Source organism: Salvelinus fontinalis, chromosome 37 (genome assembly GCF_029448725.1).
Source record: "Salvelinus fontinalis isolate EN_2023a chromosome 37, ASM2944872v1, whole genome shotgun sequence".
NCBI lineage: Eukaryota > Metazoa > Chordata > Actinopteri > Salmoniformes > Salmonidae > Salvelinus > Salvelinus fontinalis.
Window position 1 is genome coordinate 7,349,052 of NC_074701.1, and position 21,221 is coordinate 7,370,272.

The following is a 21,221-nucleotide window of genomic DNA, read 5'->3' on the forward strand; positions in this document are numbered from 1 at the left end:
GGTTTTTCTTCATTAAGTGCTCTAAGATCGCATCGAAGTCGATTAAATCGTTGATTTTTTAGAAACTACTAGATCAAAAAATTCCTCTCCCTGCAGTGTCTGTCTGAGGACTGTATCTCCTTTCTGTCTGGAAGAACCAGATACCAGCTATTCTGCTATTACATGATATAGCAAAGCTATCACACACACACACACACACACACACACACACACACACACACACACACACACACACACACACACACACACACACACACACACACACACACACACACACACACACACACACACACACACACACACACACACACACACAAGAGAGAAAGGAGTGAGAGAGAGAGTGCCAAATATGTATTTGCCTGCCATAGCCTGAGGGACACTAAATAATAACATCTGCATAGTAGGCAGTAACTTACTTATTTTGACTGTTATTGTTATTACTGTTATTGTTATTACTATTATTATTGTTGTTTATCATTCCAAATAGTAGTGGTATGGGTGGTAATGGTAATGATAGCAGTTTAGTGATGGTGGTAGTAGTGGTAATGATAGTAGTTGTAGTACCGATGTAATGGTGACCCCTCCTTGGTGGCCTCAACTCACAGTGCAGAGAGAGAGAGAGAGAGAGAGAGAGAGAGAGAGAGAGAGAGAGAGAGAGAGAGAGAGAGAGAGAGAGAGAGAGAGAGAGAGAGAGAGAGAGAGAGAGAGAGAGACAGAGAGAGAGAGAGAAGAGAGACAGAGAGAGAGAGAGAGAGAGAGACAGAGAGAGAGAGAGAGAGAGAGAGAGAGAGAGAGAGAGAGAGAGAGAGAGAGAGAGAGAGAGAGAGAGAGAGAGAGAGAGAGAGAGAGAGAGAGAGAGAGAGAGAGAGAGAGAGAGGCTTTGAATTGAAGTCTGAAAAGATGTATCAGCAGAGTGTAGATGACTGGCTGCTGTCTACTGTCAGATTGAATAATACTGATCCGTACAGTATTACACACACACGACCACACACACACACACACATACACACATGCTTGCACAAATACACGCACACTCCCGAGTATCACAGAGGCTTTTATGTGTAGAATGTCTTGTTGAAACTATGCACAGGTCATAAACTCACGGTTCATTTAGGCCCTTTAATTTACGAGCAGCGACACTTCTGACATAAACCGCTGCTGTGGACGGGGATGAAATACACACACACACAGACATGAAATACAGCGTGTGATTTATGTCAGCGAGGCTAACATCTGTTAAAATGCAGCATGCTCACTGACAGAAGAGCGCTTAAACATCGCCCTGCGTGCCGACCCTCGGGACCACTAAAACACAACACGATTCTCACATCTGTAGGATTTCTATACCCACTTTGTGTGTGTCTACGTGTCTGTGTGTGTGTGTGTGTCTGTCTGTCTGTCTGTGTGTCCTCTACAGAACAGAAATCATATCCTCCAGTCATGGCTCTATCCAGGATGACTACAGGGTACAGATATATCTGCATGCAAGCATGTACTCATAGCGACAGAAATAAAGAGAGAGCGAGAGAGAGAGAGAGAGAGAGAGAGAGAGAGAGAGAGAGAGAGAGAGAGAGAGAGAGAGAGAGAGAGAGAGAGAGAAAGAGAGAAAGAGAGAGAGAGGGGGGGGGGGCTTTGAATTGAAGCCCATTGAGTGGGGTAGAGAGAGCTGGAGAGAGGGTCGGCTCCAAGCCCATTCTCCTCTCAGGGTTAAAAGGTTATCACCTGGTCCTAACTAGCCGTCTGGCCTGATAATGACAGGGGTCAGAGTTCAACATGCCTCAATGCACTGGGTCGCATTGAGGTGAACCCCTTAGTCACACAGAAACCTTCAGTGTGTGTGTGTGTGTGTGTGTGTGTGTGTGTGTGTGTGTGTGTGTGTGTGTGTGTGTGTGTGTGTGTGTGTGTGTGTGTGTGTGTGTGTGTGTGTGTGTGTGTGTGTGTGTGTGTGTGTGTGTGTGTGTCCAGCTCATGCCTTATTGTCAGCACCACACAATTAAAGCCCTGACCCTCTCTGTCTAGCAGGTTTCACTGTGTTAATGCATGGGAACTCTCACAGTGGAAAGACTCAACCGTTAATATCTCTCTCTCTCTCTCTCTCTCTCTCTCTCGATCTCTTACACACACACACACACTCTCTCTCTCTGTCTCCCTCTTCGCTGCCTGTTTTGAATGATTCACTTGAAGGCTGTTATGTCTTATTCAGCCTGTAGGTAATAGTTTCACTGGGTGGTGTTGTACTGTTATGTCTTATTCAGCCTGTAGGTAATAGTTTCACTGGGTGGTGTTGTGCTGTTATGTCTTATTCAGCCTGTAGGTAATAGTTTTACTGGGTGGTGTTGTGCTGTTGTGTCTTATTCAGTGACAGGGGTATGTGTCAAGAAAATGTATTCCTTCTATACAGCACAACCAACACTCTGCTCTGCTCTGTCCTGTTTAGTCATTAACAGGGGAAATCATTAGACTAGGCTGCAGTAAGTGAATACGTCCCCAACGGCACCCTATTCCCTATATAGTGCACTACTGTATGTAGGGAATAGGGTGCCATTTGGGAGTCACAGTATCTATGGGGGATCACAGTATACCATGGCCGGTTTTTACTGTGATGTAAGTGAAGTAAAGTAGTTTACTTTTACTTAGATTTTCCCGTAGCAATCATGAATTTGAAGATTTTATAATTTTGATTTGTGATGCTTTCTTAGAGTTGTATTTAAATGAACAATTAGGTCATACAATATACCAAACTCATAGGTTTATCTTTAAAAATGTAAGACTCTTGTCTAAACTCAACATTACCAAATGAGGGATGTTGTGTGGGGAGAGGATGACAGAGTATTTACCACAACTTTAAGCAAAACTCCAGCAGAGCTAACCATGAGCTAACTATATCTAACCATAAGCTAATTATATCTAACCATGAGCTAACTATATCTAACCATGAGCTAACTATATCTAACCATGAGCTAGCTATATCTAACCATGAGCTAATTATATCTAACCATGAACTAACTATATCTAACCATGAGCTAACTATATCTAACCATGAGCTAACTATATCTAACCATGAGCTAACTATATCTAACCATGAGATAACTATATCTAACCATGAGCTAACTATATCTAACCATGAGCTAACTATATCTAACCATGAGATAACTATATCTAACCATGAGCTAACTATATCTAACCATGAGCTAACTATATCTAACCATGAGATAACTATATCTAACCATGAGCTAACTATATCTAACCATGCGCTAACTATATCTAACCATGAGCTAATTATATCTAACCATGAGCTAACTATATCTAACCATGAGCTAATTATATCTAACCATAAGCTAATTATATCTAACCATGAGCTAACTATATCTAACCATGAGCTAACTATATCTAACCATGAGCTAATTATATCTAACCATGAGCTAACTATATCTAACCATGAGCTAACTATATCTAACCATGAGCTAACTATATCTAACCATGAGCTAACTATATCTAACCATGAGATAACTATATCTAACCATGAGCTAACTATATCTAACCATGCGCTAATTATATCTAACCATGAGCTAACTATATCTAACCATGAGCTAACTATATCTAACCATGAGCTAACTATATCTAACCATGAGCTAATTATATCTAACCATGAGCTAACTATATCTAACCATGAGCTAACTATATCTAACCATGAGCTAACTATATCTAACCATGAGCTAACTATATCTAACAATGAGCTAATTATATCTAACCATGAGCTAACTATATCTAACCATGAGCTAACTATATCTAACCATGAGCTAATTATATCTAACCATGAGCTAACTATATCTAACCATGAGCTAACTATATCTAACCATGAGCTAATTATATCTAACCATGAGCTAACTATATCTAACCATGAGCTAATTATATCTAACCATGAGCTAATTATATCTAACCATAAGCTAATTATATCTAACCATGAGCTAACTATATCTAACCATGAGCTAACTATATCTAACCATGAGCTAACTATATCTAACCATGAGCTAACTATATCTAACCATAAGCTAATTATATCTAACCATGAGCTAACTATATCTAACCATCAGCTAACTATATCTAACCATGAGCTAACTATATCTAACCATGAGCTAACTATATCTAACCATGAGCTAACTATATCTAACCATGAGCTAACTATATCTAACCATGAGCTAATTATATCTAACCATGAGCTAACTATATCTAACCATGAGCTAACTATATCTAACCATGAGCTAACTATATCTAACCATGAGCTAACTATATCTAACCATGAGCTAACTATATCTAACCATGAGCTAACTATATCTAACTATGAGCTAACTATATCTAACCATGAGCTAACTATATCTAACCATGCCAAGCTTACTCCCACTCCCCCATAAGAACATACTATATGTTACACTGGTAGACATACCTACAACCACATCCTTACCCCCTGCTGTCTCCTTTCCTGCTCTCTTTCTCTCTTTCCCAAACCTTTGTTCTGTGGATCAATGAACTGACACACACCCACACATGCATATGCACACAAACATGCTCATAGGCAGAGACACACACTGACACGCACAAACAGACACACCATGCCTCAAAACCAAAATATACAACTTCTCAAATTAAAACATTTTCTCCAGAGTAATTGCAGTGCAAACATTAATCAGGATCATGCACTATATATTCCCTCTACAGCAAATAACTTCTGACAGTCTGCTTCTAAACAAACTCTACAGACTAGACCAGGGTCTAAAACAGCACAGTGCTACAGACTAGACCAGGGTCTAAAACAGCACAGTGCTACGGACTAGACCCGGGTCTAAAACAGCACAGTGCTACAGACTAGACCAGGGTCTAAAACAGCACAGTGCTACGGACTAGACCAGGGTCTAAAACAGCACAGTGCTACGGACTAGACCAGGGTCTAAAACAGCACAGTGCTACAGACTAGACCAGGGTCTAAAACAGCACAGTGCTACGGACTAGACCAGGGTCTAAAACAGCACAGTGCTACAGACTAGACCAGGGTCTAAAACAGCACAGTGCTACGGACTAGACCAGGGTCTAAAACAGCACAGTGCTACGGACTAGACCAGGGTCTAAAACAGCACAGTGCTACGGACTAGACCAGGGTCTAAAACAGCACAGTGCTACAGACTAGACCAGGGTCTAAACAGGCTGTTCTATATACTGAATGAACTGATTCTCTACTCTAGTACCCTACTCTGCTCTGCTCTACCCTACCCTACTACACACCCTACTCTACTCTGGTCTATACTCTACTCTACTACCCTACTCTACTCTATACTCTACTCTACTACCCTACTCTGCTCTATATACTATTCTAATCTACTACCCTACTCTGCTCTATATACTATTCTAATCTACTACCCTACTCTGCTCTATACTATATTCTACTTTGCTACCCTACTCTGCTCAATACTCTACTCTACCACTCTACCCCCGCTCTATACTCTACTATCCTGTTCTGCTCTCTACCCTACTCTACTATATTACCCTTCGCTGCTCTCCACTCTGTGCTATGCTATGCTCTACTCTGGTCCACTCTCCACTCCTCTCCTCTCCTCTCCTCTCCTCTCCTCTCCTCTCCTCTCCTCTCCTCTCCTCTCCTCTCCTCTCCTCTACTCTACTCTACTCTACTCTACTCTGCACTATACTCTGCTCTGCTCTCCTCTACTATAGTCTACTCTACTCTACTCTCCTCTACTCTATTTACTCTACTCTACTCTACTCTCCTCTACTCTCCTCTACTCTACTCTACTCTACTCTACTCTACTCTCCTCTACTCTACTCTACTCTACTCTACTCTGCACTATACTCTGCTCTGCGCTCCTCTACTATAGTCTACTCTACTCTACTCTACTCTGCACTATACTCTGCTCTGCTCTCATCTACTATACTCTACTCTACTACCCTAGATTGATCTATACTGTACTCTACTCTACTGTCCTACTCTGGTCTATACTCTACTGCACTATATTACCCCATTCTGCTCTCCTATACTCTACTCTACGCTGCTCTATATTATACTCTACTCTACTATCCGAATCTGCTCTCTACTCTGTGCTATACTCTACTACCCTAGTTTGCTCTATACTGTTCGCTACTCTACTATCCTACTCTGCTGTATACACTACTCTACTCAACTCTACTCTCACATTCTGCTCTATACTCTGCTCCCCTCTAATATGCTGCTCTGCTCTACCCTACCCTACCCTACCCTACCATACCCTACATCCTACTCTACTCCACTCTGCTCTATGCTCTACTCAACTCTACTCTGCTCTATACTCTATTCTGCTCTGCTCCACTCTACTGTTGTATGCTCTATACTCTGCTCGAATTAGCCCTATACTGTGTTCTACTCTGTTCTATACTCTGTTTTACTCTGCTCTACACTCTGCTCTATTCTGCTCTGTTGTGCTCTACACTCTACTCTACTCTGCTCTATGATCTACTCTGCTCTGCTCCACTCTACCGTTGTCTGCCCTATACTCTGCTCTAGTCTTCTCTATACTCTGCTTTAATCTGCTCTATACTCTGCTATATACTCTGCTCTGCACTTTGCTATACTCCACTCTATACTCTACTCTGCTCTTATCTGCTCTATATTCTACTCTGCTCTGCTCCACGCTCTTCTAGTATGCACTGTACTCCGCTCTCCGCTGCTCTATACTCTGCTTTACTCTGCTTTACTCTGCTCTATACTCCAATATACTCTGCCCTACTCGACTCGACTCTGCTCTATTATCTGCTCTATTATCTGCTCTACTCTAATCTGTTCTCTCTGTTCTACATAATACTCTTCTCTACTCTGCCCTATACTCTGCTCTACTCTACTCTGCTATATACTCTGCGCTACTCTACTCTGCTCTGCTCCACTCTACTGTTGTCTGCACTATACTCTGCCTTAATCTTCAAAATACCCTGCTTTACTCTGCTCCAGACTCTGCTATATACTCTGTTCTGCACTATACTATACTCCGCTCTATACTCTACTATACTATGCTCTGCTCTAATCTGCTTTATACTCTACTCTTCTCTGCTCCACTCTACTCTAATACGCCCTATACTCCGCTTTCCTCAGCTCTATACTCTGCTTTACTCTGATCTATACGATGGTCTATTCTGCTCTGCTCTACACTCTACTATACAGCTCTATGCTCCAATATACTCTGCTCTAATCCACTCTACTCTACTCTATTATCTGCTCTATTATCTGCTCTACTTTACTCTGCTCTACTCTGTTCTGCATAATACTCTTCTCTACTCTGCTCTATATTCTGCTCTACACTACTCTCCTTTACTCTTCTCTGCTCTATAATCTACTCTACACTGCTATTTAATCTACAATATACTCTTATCTGCTCCACTCTACTATATACTCTGCTCTAATCTACCCTGCTCTACTCTACTCTGCTCTAATCTACCCTGCTCTACTCTACTCTGCTCGACTCTACTCTAAACTCTACTCTACTCTGCTCTGCTCTATACTCTGCTCTGCTCTACCTGACTCTACTCTGCTCTATACTATGCTGTACTCTGTTTCTATACTCTGCTCTACTCTACTCTGCTCTGTTCTATACTGTACTTTACTCTGCTCTACTCTACACCCCTCTACTCTACTATAATCTATAATCTGCTCTACTCTGCTCTATACTCTGTAATATATTCTGCTCGTATCTACTCTGATCTATACTCTGCTCTATACTTTGCTCTCCTCTCCTCTGTAATCTGCTCTACTCTGCTCTACTCTGCTTTATACTCTCTAATATTCTGCTCTATACTCCACTCTGTTCTTCTTTGCTCTATACTCTACTCTCTACACTACTCTGTTCTCTACTCTATTCTGCTCTACTCTGCTCTACTCTACTCTATGATTTACTCTACTCTGCTCCATACACTACTCTGCTCTATACTATACTCTATATTCTATACTCTACTCCACTCTATACTCTACTCTATATTCTATACTCTACTCCACTCCATACTCTACTCCGCGCTATACTATACTCTATAATCCACTCTACTCTGCTATATACTATACTCTATATTCCGTACTCTACGCTATGCCGCGCTATACTCTACTCTGATCCATACTATACTCTAGATTCTATACTCTACTCTACTCTGCTCGATACTCTACTATGTTCTATACTCCACTCTATATTCTATACTCTACTCAACTATGCTCTATACTCTACTCCATCCTGCTCTATTCTACTCTATACTCTACTCTACTCCGCTCTATATTCTACTTTGCTCTACTCTGCTTTACACTCTACTCTACTCCATTCTATACTCTACTCTGCTCTATACTATACTCTATATTCTATACTCTACTCTGCCCTATACTCTACTATACGCTGCTCATTGCTCCTCTCTGCTTTGCTATGCTCTATACTCTGATCTGTACTATACTCTACAAACGACACTCTGCTCTGCTCTACTCTGCTCTACTCCACTATACTATACTATATTATATACTCTTGTCTACTCCGCTCTATACTCTGTTCTACTCTGCTCATTACTCTACTCTGCTCATTACTCTTCTCTACTCTGCTCATTACTCTTCTCTACTCTACTCTGCTCTATACTCCACTTTACACTCTACTATACTATGCTCTATACTCTGCTCTTCTCTATACTACACTCTGCTCTGTACTTTACTATACTCGGCTCTATGCTTTACTCTACTCTGCTCTATACGCTGCTCTACTTTGTTCTATGCTCTACTCTGCTCTGCTCTATACCCTACTTTTCTCTGCTCTATACTCGACTATACTCTGCTATATTCTCTGTTCTACTTTGCTGTATACTCTGCTCTACTCCATTCTATGCTCTACTCCGCTATATACACTACAATTCCATGCTCTATAACCTACTCTACTCTGCTCTATACTCTACTCTGCTCTATACTCTACTCCATTCTTGCTGCTGTTTATATGAACCATCTAATTATCCTCTACTGTACCTGTAGTCTAACCTAGCTACAATTATGACATGTATTGTAGGCTCCTAAACCCAACACCTACCATCATTGTCAAGAGCTTTGGATCTGTTGGTGTAACAGCTGAGGTGGTGGGTTGACGGTCCGTAGGTCCAAGGCTCAAACCCCAGGTGGGACTGCACTCTGACTTTTCTACAATATCAATCATTCTCCTCTCTCTCTCTTTTTCTCCCCAGCATCTAAAGTCTGTCCTCCGTGTGATAACCAACTGAAAGCTGACAACATCATGGAGCATTACTGTGCCAGCGACTTTGGTAAGTGCTATAAACACACAAGCACGCATGCACGCACACGCACACGCCCACACACACACACAAACATGTGACAGAGCCAGTCAGTTTCTGGGAGCAGCCTTGTGATGTGTGTAGTTAAATGAGACCATGGTTCTAGTTTGACTCCATACAGTAGATTGTCTTCTCACACACTAACAGACACACACACACACACACACACACACACACACACACACACACACACACACACACACACACACACACACACACACACACACACACACACACACACACACACACACACACACACACACACACACACACACACACACACACACACACACACAAATCTCACTCCAGAGACAATGACAGTAATGAGAAACACAATGTTGAGGGCTCACAGCCACAATACAACAGTACTCCTCACACACACACACACAAACTTTCCATCACACTCTCTCACACACACACACACACAAACTCTCACACGCATGCATGCAAGCATGCACAGGGACACAAACACACACAGATATATAGACTCCCTCACACATAGACAAGCAGAAATTGTTGAGGACTACATCGGCTAACCGCCACATCACCACCACATGTAACTGGTGAGGAGAACCATGATAATGATTCCATTACAATATGGGAAACATACAATAACTCTGATAGAATGACAACAATATGTCCTGTGTCAGGAAGTCCAGTTAGCAGGCTGTGTTCAAGCTCAGTTTAAGTGCATTTTGGAACAATTCAATGTAAGTATTTACTCATTTTGTGCCATGTCGTGTTTTGAATGGTACAGTTCATGTTTTGAATGGTACAGTTCAGGCAATGTCCCGATAATAACGTCCATACAACATTAAGGTAACGTCTCCGTCTCTTGTCTCCTGAATGTAATTATGGTCCCAGCAGGACACATTGAGTTTAATGTCCTCTGTTCGCCAAGTTTTTTAGCTGGTCCCTGTAAGACTATAACTCTGAAAAGCGTCTACATTTAACACTCCCTCGAACGTTGCCAGAGTCTTCAGAGTTTATCATGTTCTGGATTGGCTGTAGTGTGTAGAAATTATGTTGTGTGGGTGTAAGTTTAGAGAAAAGACTCAGCCAGTCTTTGGAGGATTGTGTAAAACTATCCATTGAATTATTATGAAAATCATGGATATTGACCAAGCTGTCCACATCCCTAGTGGCAATCCTTTTTCATAATAGCATAGTGTAGCAACACAATTCTACCAGTCTTTCCTTTTTTTGTACATTTGATCACGTAGAATACTGTTATCTGTTAGAGGTTCAAACACAGTCAAACTTACCCCCAAATGTAAGATATTATACAATATATAACCAATATATATTTGATTACCTTTTGTCACCAGTTAACATGATACCAGCCAGAACTTACATTAAGTTAACATGACACCAACCAGAACTTATAGACGCATAGAATAAAAAAAGTTTTGTCAGATATTATTCATCCTAATCAGACAGGTTTTTTACATGGACGATACATTGGAGATAATATAAGGCAAGTACTGGAAACAATGGAACACTATGAAATATCGGGGACACCAGGCCTGGTTTTCATAGCTGATTTTGAAAAGGCTTTTGATAAAGTACGACTGGAGTTTATATATAAATGCCTAGAATATTTCAATTTTGGGGAATCTCATAAAATGGGTAAAAATTATGTATAGTAACCCTAGGTGTAAAATAGTAAATAATGGCTACATCTCAGAAAGTTTTAAACTATCTAGAGGAGTAAAACAAGGTTGTCCACTATCGGCATATCTATTTATTATTGCCATCGAAATGTTAGCTGTTAAAATTAGATCAAACATTAATATTAAGGGATTAGAAATCCAGGGCCTAAAAACTAAGGTGTCATTGTACGCTGATGATTCATGTTTTCTTTTAAAACCACAACTAGAAACTCTCCACGGCCTCTTAGAGGATCTAGATACATTTGCTATCCTCTCTGGATTAAAACCAAATTATGATAAATGTACCATATTACCTATTGGATCACTAAAAAATACACATTTTACATTGCCATGTAGTTTACCAATTAAATGGTCTGACGGTGATGTGGACATACTCGGTATACAAATCCCAAAAGAAAGAAATGATCTCACTCCAATAAATTTTTATAGAAAGTTAGCAAAAATAGATAAGATCTTGCTACCATGGAAAGGAAAATACCTGTCTATTTGTGGGAAAATCACCCTGATTAACTCTTTAATCATATAACAGTTTACCTATTTGCTTATGGTTTTGCCTACACCTAGTGACCTGCTTTTTAAATGATATGAACAAAAAATATTCCATTTTATTTGGAACGGCAAGCCAGATAAAATTAAAAGGGCCTATTTATATAACGAATATGAATTCGGAGGGCAGAAATTATTAAATATTAAAGCATTAGACCTCTCACTAAAGGCATCAGTCATACAAAAGTTATACTTAAATCCAAACTGGTTCTCTAGTAGATTGGTACGAATGTCTCATCCTATGTTCAAGAAGGGCCTTTTTCCCTTCATTCAGATTACACTTGCTCACTTTCGGTTGCTTGAAAAGGAAATAATTTCCAAAATATCTTTATTTTTTAAACAAGCCTTAGAAAGTTGGTTGCAATTTCAGTTTAATCCACCTGAAAGGACGGAACAAATAGTACAACAAATCTTGTGGTTAAATTCAAATATAGTAATTGATAAAAAAACTGTATTTATCGAAGAAATGTTTAAAAAAGGTATAATTTTTGTGAATGATATCATAAATAGGACTGGTGGAGTAATGTCACACATGCAGCTAACACAGACATATGGAAATGTCTGCTCTACCCAAAATTACAACCAATTAATTGCGGCATTACCACAAAAATGGAAGAGGCAGGTGGAAGGGGATAAAAGTAAGGAACTTGCATGTCGGCCTTATATTAAAGAACATAAATGGTTAAAGAAAAGTGTGATAAATAAAAACATATACCAATTTCATTTAAGGACCAAAAAACTTACAGCTGTGCCATATAAATTGCAAAATAGTTGGGAAGAGATTTTCGATGTACCCATTCCATGGCACATGGTTTATGAATTGATACGCAAAACAACGCCGGATTCAAAACTTCGAATTTTTCAATTTAAATTATTGTACAAAATTCTTGCAACTAATAGAATGTTATATATATGGGGGATACAATCTTCCCAGCTCTGTAGATTCTGCTGTGAGGAGGCAGAGTCATTAGACCATTTATTTTGGTATTGTCCGCATGTAGCTCGTTTTTGGTCACAGGTCCAGGAATGGTTGAAGAATTGCAACATTTGCGTAGAACTAACGCTACAGATAGCAATACTGGGGGATTTGAAAAGCCATAGTCAATCAATCAATAATATAATAATTATTTTAGCAAAAATGTTTATTTTTAATTTACAATCCGTGGAAGCTATGAGAATAGGAAGATTCAAATCTTTTGTGAAGCATCACAGCACAGTTGAAAAATATATGGCAAATAAAAATCCGAAATGGATGATGTTGGAAGATAGATGGGAAAGGTTGAGTGGAGCTGAAGGGTGGATAAACAATGTAGGGCATACGGGATCTGTGAAATGTGTATAGGTGCGGAGCTATTGTGAAATAGCACAGTTACAAGTGGAAATCAAACTGGATGGACAACAGAAATAGAGGAAGGACTAAGAACAAACAAGAGAGAACTATTATAAAGTAGACTGTGTCTGTAAAATGTGTATAAGATGTATAAATTGAAGGTAAAAACAGAAATGTTTATCAGTTTACTCCAATTGGGGGATCGGTGGTAGGGTTTGCGGGGAATAATAATAAAGGTATACTCTTTAAAAAAAGTATGTATGTCTATGTAGGTATGTGTATGTATATATGTGTATATGTATGCATACGTGAATGGATATATATATTTAACCCAAAAAATATGGGGGATTGGAAATGATGCAGACAATTACATTGGAAGCAACATTCTTTCCGCAATACTAAGCTGATCCACCCCCCAAGAAAGAAAAAAAAGAAAAAAAAAGAAAAGAAAAAAAAACATGATACAAGCCAGAACTTACATTAAGTTAACATGATACCAGCCAGAACTTACATTAAGTTAACATGATACCAGCCAGAACTTACATTAAGTTAACATGATACCAGCCAGAACTTACATTACGTTAACATGATACCAGCCAGAACTTACATTAAGTTAACATGATACCAGCCAGAACTTACATTACGTTAACATGATACCAGCCAGAACTTACATTAAGTTAACATGATACCAGCCAGAACTTACATTAAGTTAACATGATACCAGCCATAACGTACATAAAGTAACAGGATACCAGCCAGAACTTACATTACGTTAACATGATACCAGCCAGAACTTACATTAAGTTAACATGATACTAGCCAGAACGTACACTACTGAGAAGGTACTTCTGGTTGAAGAATGGTGGAACTGGCATTATTGAAATCCAAGAGCAATACAATATAAGTCACGTGGCCCAAATGGAACCCTATTCCCTACATAGTGCACTACGTTTGACCAGAGCCTCATGGGTCCTGGTCAAAACGAGTGTATCATATTGTTAATAGGGTGCAATTTGTGACACATCCAGTGTCTTTATTCTCTTTCACACTCAGAGTAGCAGCCAACACTCACAGCCAGCCACACAGTTCTTTGTCATATAGCATGAGGTCACACTCACACACACACACACACACACACACACACACACACACACACACACACACACACACACACACACACACACACACACACACACACACACACACACACACACACACACACACACACACACACACACACACACGCGCGCGCGCACACACACACACGCACGCACGTACACGCACACGCACATGCACACACACACACACGCACGCACACGCACACACACACTCCCTTGTCATCTAGCATGAGGTAAGACAATAGTAATCTAGATAGTTATCCATATGTTTAATTGGGAGATTGAATAATAGTCCGCTGTATAGTCCAAGGAGAATAAAAGAGAAAAGTTGAGTAAAACAGCATGTAATAACATGACACAATAACTATCTCAGAATGCAATTTGATTGCGTATGAAGGCAGATAGCCAATCAAAAACACACACACCGCAAGCATAGGAGAGCATCGTTCACTTCAAAGCATGAACTCTTTTAGCTGAGTGTCTAGTGGTTAGTTGAGTGAAATTCAGAGATGAATACAGAGGTAAAGATTTTAGAGACTTGGATTGTTTGATTGAGCCAAGAATGATGCAAATATTCAGCAGAAATGACAGCATTATTATACAAGATTTTCACACTTGGTGTCAACTTCTGGTAACGCCTCAACATTTCAATTCATTTGTACCTATTTATAAATGACTTGGCTTGAATATATAATCTGAACATCTATGAGATTAATATCCTTATCCTTGCCTGAGACTTGCTTGCAGAGGCCTGGCTGTAAACCTACTGGGTGTAGATCTGTATACCCAACACCTGCATGTTAGTGAGGCTTACAAGCTCTCACCCCAGGAAGGACTGTTTCTGCTCAAAATGACAGGCTCTCTCTCTCTCTCTCTCTCTCTCTCTCTCTCTCTCTCTCTCTCTCTCTCTCTCTCTCTCTCTCTCTCTCTCTCTCTCTCTCTCTCTCTCTCTCTCTCTCTCTCTCTCTCTCTCTATCTCTCTTGCTCTCTCTATCTCTCTCTCTCTCTCTCTCCCTGAGGGTATACTGTATGTCTCTCTCTCTCTCTCTCTCTCTCTCTCTCTCTCTCTCTCTCTCTCTCTCTCTCTCTCTCTCTCTCTCTTTTTATTGGCCTCTGTCTGTCTGTGTGTCCCCCTCTTTTCCTCTCCTTTCATTTCCATTCACTCCCTGAACATTACTTATGACATGTCTCTGCGTGGGCACACAGGGCAAATCATTTTACCTACAGCTGAGACCTTTTAGCTTTGATCAATGTGTGTGTGTGTGTGTGTGTGTGTGTGTGTGTGTGTGTGTGTGTGTGTGTGTGTGTGTGTGTGTGTGTGTGTGTGTGTGTGTGTGTGTGTGTGTGTGTGTGTGTGTGTGTGTGTGTGTGTGTGTGTGTGTGTGTGTGTGTACTAGGTCCACCTAGTCATCCAAACTGCTGTTTCCTTTCTGAAAGCTGTCAGACAACTCTTTCAATTCCAATTTTATTTTCTGTCACTTACATTATTTTGTACAATGTCTCAGGTCAAATCCTGGCTGGTGGGACCCAGACACACACCACACAAATACCCCCCTGAACATATTAAGACCCTGTGTGTGTCTGTGTGTAAGAAACATTAGAAAACAGGAGGAAAGGAGGCCAGAAGTAACATGTCAATAATCCAGGTGGTTGGGAACATAACGACGTTTGATACCAACGTTGGTCCTTCATCCTCAACATGATTCATTTGGTCTGTCAGGGTTACATGGAGAATTCCTCTCTGAAACAAACACACACACACACACACACAGACACAGAGGATGTAGTCTTGTGGCAGTCCCAAGGTAATAGTGATTAGTTGTGTAGGGGTAAATGATGACCCTCTGGGGAGGTGTAAAGTACCCCTGTGCTTGGGGCGGGGTCTACCCGTGTTTGTGTGTATGTGTATGTTTGCGTGTGTCCGTGTGTGCGCGTGTGTGCGTATGTGTGTGTGTGTCCGTGTGTGTGCGTGCGTGTGTACGTATGTGTGTGTGTGTATGTATGTGTGCCCTCCTCTTTCTCTCTCCTTTAATTTCCATTCACTCCCAGAACATGACTTATGTCTCTGCATGGGCACACAGGGCAAGGGTAAATCATTCAACCTACAGCTGAGTCCTTTAGGCCTTGATCAATGTGTGTGTGTGTGTGCGTGGGCGTGGGCTTGGGCGTCTGTGTGTGTGTCTGTGTGTGTGTGGGCCAACTCTTTTCTCTGTATACATCGATAATGCTAGCTGCTGGTGATGCTCTGATCCACCTCTACGCAGACGACACCATGCTGTATACATCTGGCCCTTCTCTGGACACTGCCTGAACAAACCTCCAAACAAGCTTCAGTGCCATACAACACTCCTTCCATGGCATCCAACTGCTCTTAAATGCTAGTAAAGCGAATTGCATGCTCTTCAACTAATCGCTGCCCGCACCCACCTGCCCGACCAGCATCACTACTCTGGACGGGTCTGACTTAGAATATGTGGACAACTTTAAATACCTAGATGTCTGTTTATACTGTAAACCTTCCTTCCAGACTCACATCAAACATCTCCAATCCAAAATCAAATCTAGAATCGGCTTCCTTTTTCGCAACAAAGCCTCCTTCATTCATGCTGCCAAACATACCCTCAGAAAACTGACTATCCTACCGATCCTTGACTTCGGCGATGTCATTTACAAAATAGCCTCCATCACTCTAAGCAAATTGGATGCAATCTATCACAGTGCCATCCGTTTTGTCACCAAAGCCCCATATACTATCCACCACTGCGACCTGTATGCTCTCGTTGGCTGGTCCTCGCTACATATTCGTCGCTAAACCCACTCGCTCCAGGTCATCTATAAGTCTTTGCTAGGTAAAGCTCCGCCTTATCTCAGCTCATTGGTCACCTTAGCAACACCCACCCGTAGCACGCGCTCCAGCAGGTATATTTCACTGGTCATCCCCAAAGCCAACACCTCCTTTGGCCACTTTTCCTTCCAGTTCTCTGCTGCCAATGACTGGAACGAATTGCAAAAATCACTGAAGTTGGAGACTTATATCTCCCTCACTAACTTTAAGCATCGGCTGTCAGAGCAGCTTACCGATCGCTGCAGCTGTACACAGCCCATCTGTAAATAGCCCATCCATCCAACTACCTACCTCATCCCCATATTTGTTTTTGTTTTTCTGCTCTTTTGCACACCAGTATTTCTACTTGCACATCCTCATCTGCACATCTATCACTCCAGTGTTAATTGCTAAATTGTAAATACTTTGCCACTATTGGCCTATTTTTTGCCTTACCTCCTTACTTCCTTTGCACACACTGTATATAGATTTTTCTATTGTGTTATTGACTGTATGTTTCTTTATCCCATGTGTAACTCTGTGTTGTTGTTTTTGTCGCACTGCTTTGCTTTATCTTGGCCAGGTCGCAGTTGTAAATGAGAACTTGTTCTCAACTAGCCTACCTGGTTGAATAAAGGTGAAATAAAAAATAACATAAAAAGTATGTGTGTGCGTTCGTGTGTGTGTGTGTGTGTGTGTGTGTGTGTGTGTGTGTGTGTGTGTGTGTGTGTGTGTGTGTGTGTGTGTGTGTGTGTGTGTGTTTGTGTGTGTGTGTGTGTGTGTGTGTGTGTGTGTGTGTGTGTGTGTGTGTGTGTGTGTGTGTGTGTGTGTGTGTGTGTGTTTGTGTGTGTGTGTGTGTGTGTGTGTGTGTGTGTGTGTGTGTGTGTGTGTGTGTGTGTGTGTGTGTGCGCGTGCGCGTGCGTGTGCGTGTGCGTGCGCGCATGTGCCGTCAAGGCAATGTCCAGGTCCCAACACAAAACACATGAGTAGCTATCATATAGTTTTGAATGATTTAGTCCAATGTTGGGCTGATTCCATTTGCTAAAGGGATGTGTTGCATGTTTTTCTTGTTGTTGTTTAGGGCATGGATTTATGTTGTGTTTGTTTACTCTGCCATAGATTCCATCTTAAAGGCTAAACTACCATCAGGAGGTTTATTTGAAATAAAAATGCAAGTCACTGATCCCAATTTTTATCTAAATCTGTCTCTCCATCTCTCTCTCTCTCTTAATTACTTTCTCCTCCCACTCTCTCCTCTTCTCACTTCTCTCACTCTCTCATTCCTCTCTCTCTCCCTTCTCCCCTAGCTATCAAGATGAAGATCAAAGAAGTGAAGAAAGAGAATGGCGACCGTAAACTCATCGCCGCTCAGAAGAAGAAGAAGGTGCTCAAGATGGGTGTTCTGCGTAAAAAGGACTTGAAGAAGTTGACGCTGTACATAAAGAATGGAGCCAACTGCCCGTGTGCTCAGCTGGACAACCTTGGTAGTAACTTCCTCATCATGGGCCGGAAAGTGGACCAGCAGCTGCTGCTCATGTCCATCCACAAATGGGAGAAGAAGAGTACGGAGTTGAAGTTCGCCATCAAGTACATGAAGAGTCAGCAGTGTCCCACCTATCATACCGTCTTCCAGTGACCTTAATGAACCACCTATCACAACACCAGTTTTCCCCAAATGTCTCCCCTCTATCCCTCCAGTCAGTTGTCTTCCTCTCCCCTCTATCCCTCCAGTCAGTTGTCTTCCTCTCCCCTCTATCCCTCCAGTCAGTTGTCCCCCTCTCCCCTCTATCCCTCCAGTTAGTTGTCCCCCTCTCCCCTCTATCCCTCCAGTCAGTTGTCTCCCCCCTCTCCCCTCTATCCCTCCAGTCAGTTGTCTCCCCCTCTCCCCTCTATCCCTCCAGTCAGTTGTCTCCCCCTCTCCCCTCTATCCCTCCAGTCAGTTGTCCCCCTCTCCCCTCTATCCTTCCAGTCAGTTGTCCCCCTCTCCCCTCTATCCCTCCAGTCAGTTGTCTCCCCCTCTCCCCTCTATCCCTCCAGTCAGTTGTCTCCCCCCTCTCCCCTCTATCCCTCCAGTCAGTTGTCTTCCTCTCCCCTCTATCCCTCCAGTCAGTTGTCTCCCCCTCTCCCCTCTATCCCTCCAGTCAGTTGTCTCCCCCTCTCCCCTCTATCCCTCCAGTCAGTTGTCTTCCTCTCCCCTCTATCCCTCCAGTCAGTTGTCTCCCCCTCTCCCCTCTATCCCTCCAGTCAGTTGTCTCCCCCTCTCCCCTCTATCCCTCCAGTCAGTTGTCTTCCTCTCCCCTCTATCCCTCCAATCAGTTGTCTCCCCTTCTCCCCTCTATCCCTCCAGTCAGTTGTCCCCCTCTCCCCTCTATCCCTCCAGTCAGTTGTCTCCCCTTCTCCCCTCTATCCCTCCAGTCAGTTGTCTCCCTCTCCCCTCTATCCCTCCAGTGAGTTGTCTCCCCCTCTCCCCTCTATCCCTCCAGTCAGTTGTCTTCCTCTCCCCTCTATCCCTCCAGTCAGTTGTCTCCCCTTCTCCCCTCTATCCCTCCAGTCAGTTGTCTTCCTCTCCCCTCTATCCCTCCAGTCAGTTGTCTCCCCTTCTCCCCTCTATCCCTCCAGTCAGTTGTCTCCCTCTCCCCTCTATCCCTCCAGTCAGTTGTCTTCCTCTCCCCTCTATCCCTCCAGTCAGTTGTCCCCCTCTCCCCTCTATCCCTCCAGTTAGTTGTCCCCCTCTCCCCTCTATCCCTCCAGTCAGTTGTCTCCCCCCTCTCCCCTCTATCCCTCCAGTCAGTTGTCTCCCCCTCTCCCCTCTATCCCTCCAGTCAGTTGTCTCCCCCTCTCCCCTCTATCCCTCCAGTCAGTTGTCCCCCTCTCCCCTCTATCCTTCCAGTCAGTTGTCCCCCTCTCCCCTCTATCCCTCCAGTCAGTTGTCTCCCCCTCTCCCCTCTATCCCTCCAGTCAGTTGTCCCCCTCTCCCCTCTATCCCTCCAGTCAGTTGTCTCCCCCCTCTCCCCTCTATCCCTCCAGTCAGTTGTCCCCCTCTCCCCTCTATCCCTCCAGTCAGTTGTCTCCCCTTCTCCCCTCTATCCCTCCAGTCAGTTGTCCCTCCCTCTCCCCTCTATCCCTCCAGTCAGTTGTCTCCCTCTCCCCTCTATCCCTCCAGTCAGTTGTCTCCCCCTCTCCCCTCTATCCCTCCAGTCAGTTGTCTCCCCCTCTCCCCTCTATCCCTCCAGTCAGTTGTCTCCCCTTCTCCCCTCTATCCCTCCAGTCAGTTGTCTCCCTCTCCCCTCTATCCCTCCAGTCAGTTGTCTCCCCCTCTCCCCTCTATCCCTCCAGTCAGTTGTCTCCCCCTCTCCCCTCTATCCCTCCAGTCAGTTGTCTCCCCCTCTCCCCTCTATCCCTCCAGTCAGTTGTCTCCCCCTCTCCCCTCTATCCCTCCAGTCAGTTGTCTCCCCCTCTCCCCTCTATCCCTCCAGTCAGTTGTCTCCCCCTCTCCCCTCTATCCCTCCAGTCAGTTGTCTCCCCCTCTCCCCTCTATCCCTCCAGTCAGTTGTCTCCCCCTCTCCCCTCTATCCCTCCAGTCAGTTGTCTTCCTCTCCCCTCTATCCCTCCAGTCAGTTGTCTCCCCCCTCTCCCCTCTATCCCTCCAGTCAGTTGTCTTCCTCTCCCCTCTATCCCTCCAGTCAGTTGTCTCCCCCTCTCCCCTCTATCCCTCCAGTCAGTTGTCTTCCTCTCCCCTCTATCCCTCCAGTCAGTTGTCTCCCCCTCTCCCCTCTATCCCTCCAGTCAGTTGTCTCCCCCCTCTCCCCTCTATCCCTCCAGTCAGTTGTCTTCCTCTCCCCTCTATCCCTCCAGTCAGTTGTCTCCCCCTCTCCCCTCTATCCCTCCAGTCAGTTGTCTCCCCCTCTCCCCTCTATCCCTCCAGTCAGTTGTCTTCCTCTCCCCTCTATCCCTCCAGTCAGTTGTCTCCCCCTCTCCCCTCTATCCCTCCAGTCAGTTGTCTCCCCCTCTCCCCTCTATCCCTCCAGTCAGTTGTCTTCCTCTCCCCTCTATCCCTCCAATCAGTTGTCTCCCCTTCTCCCCTCTATCCCTCCAGTCAGTTGTCCCCCTCTCCCCTCTATCCCTCCAGTCAGTTGTCTCCCCTTCTCCCCTCTATCCCTCCAGTCAGTTGTCTCCCTCTCCCCTCTATCCCTCCAGTGAGTTGTCTCCCCCTCTCCCCTCTATCCCTCCAGTCAGTTGTCTTCCTCTCCCCTCTATCCCTCCAGTCAGTTGTCTCCCCTTCTCCCCTCTATCCCTCCAGTCAGTTGTCTTCCTCTCCCCTCTATCCCTCCAGTCAGTTGTCTCCCCTTCTCCCCTCTATCCCTCCAGTCAGTTGTCTCCCTCTCCCCTCTATC

General features: G+C 43.3%; 1 protein-coding gene across 1 annotated transcript in view; it reads left to right on the forward strand.

Moving 5' to 3' along the window:
• The window catches only part of LOC129836033 (secreted frizzled-related protein 5-like), a 32,897-nt gene extending 13,608 nt beyond the window's left edge, over positions 1-19,289 (forward strand). Inside the window, exons 2-3 of the mRNA XM_055901780.1 lie at positions 9,229-9,306; positions 18,135-19,289. Coding sequence (XP_055757755.1) covers positions 9,229-9,306; positions 18,135-18,463 — 407 coding nt within the window. The 3' untranslated portion in view covers positions 18,464-19,289. The remainder of the gene's footprint in view (positions 1-9,228; positions 9,307-18,134) is intronic.
• The last annotated feature ends 1,932 nt before the right edge of the window (positions 19,290-21,221 follow it).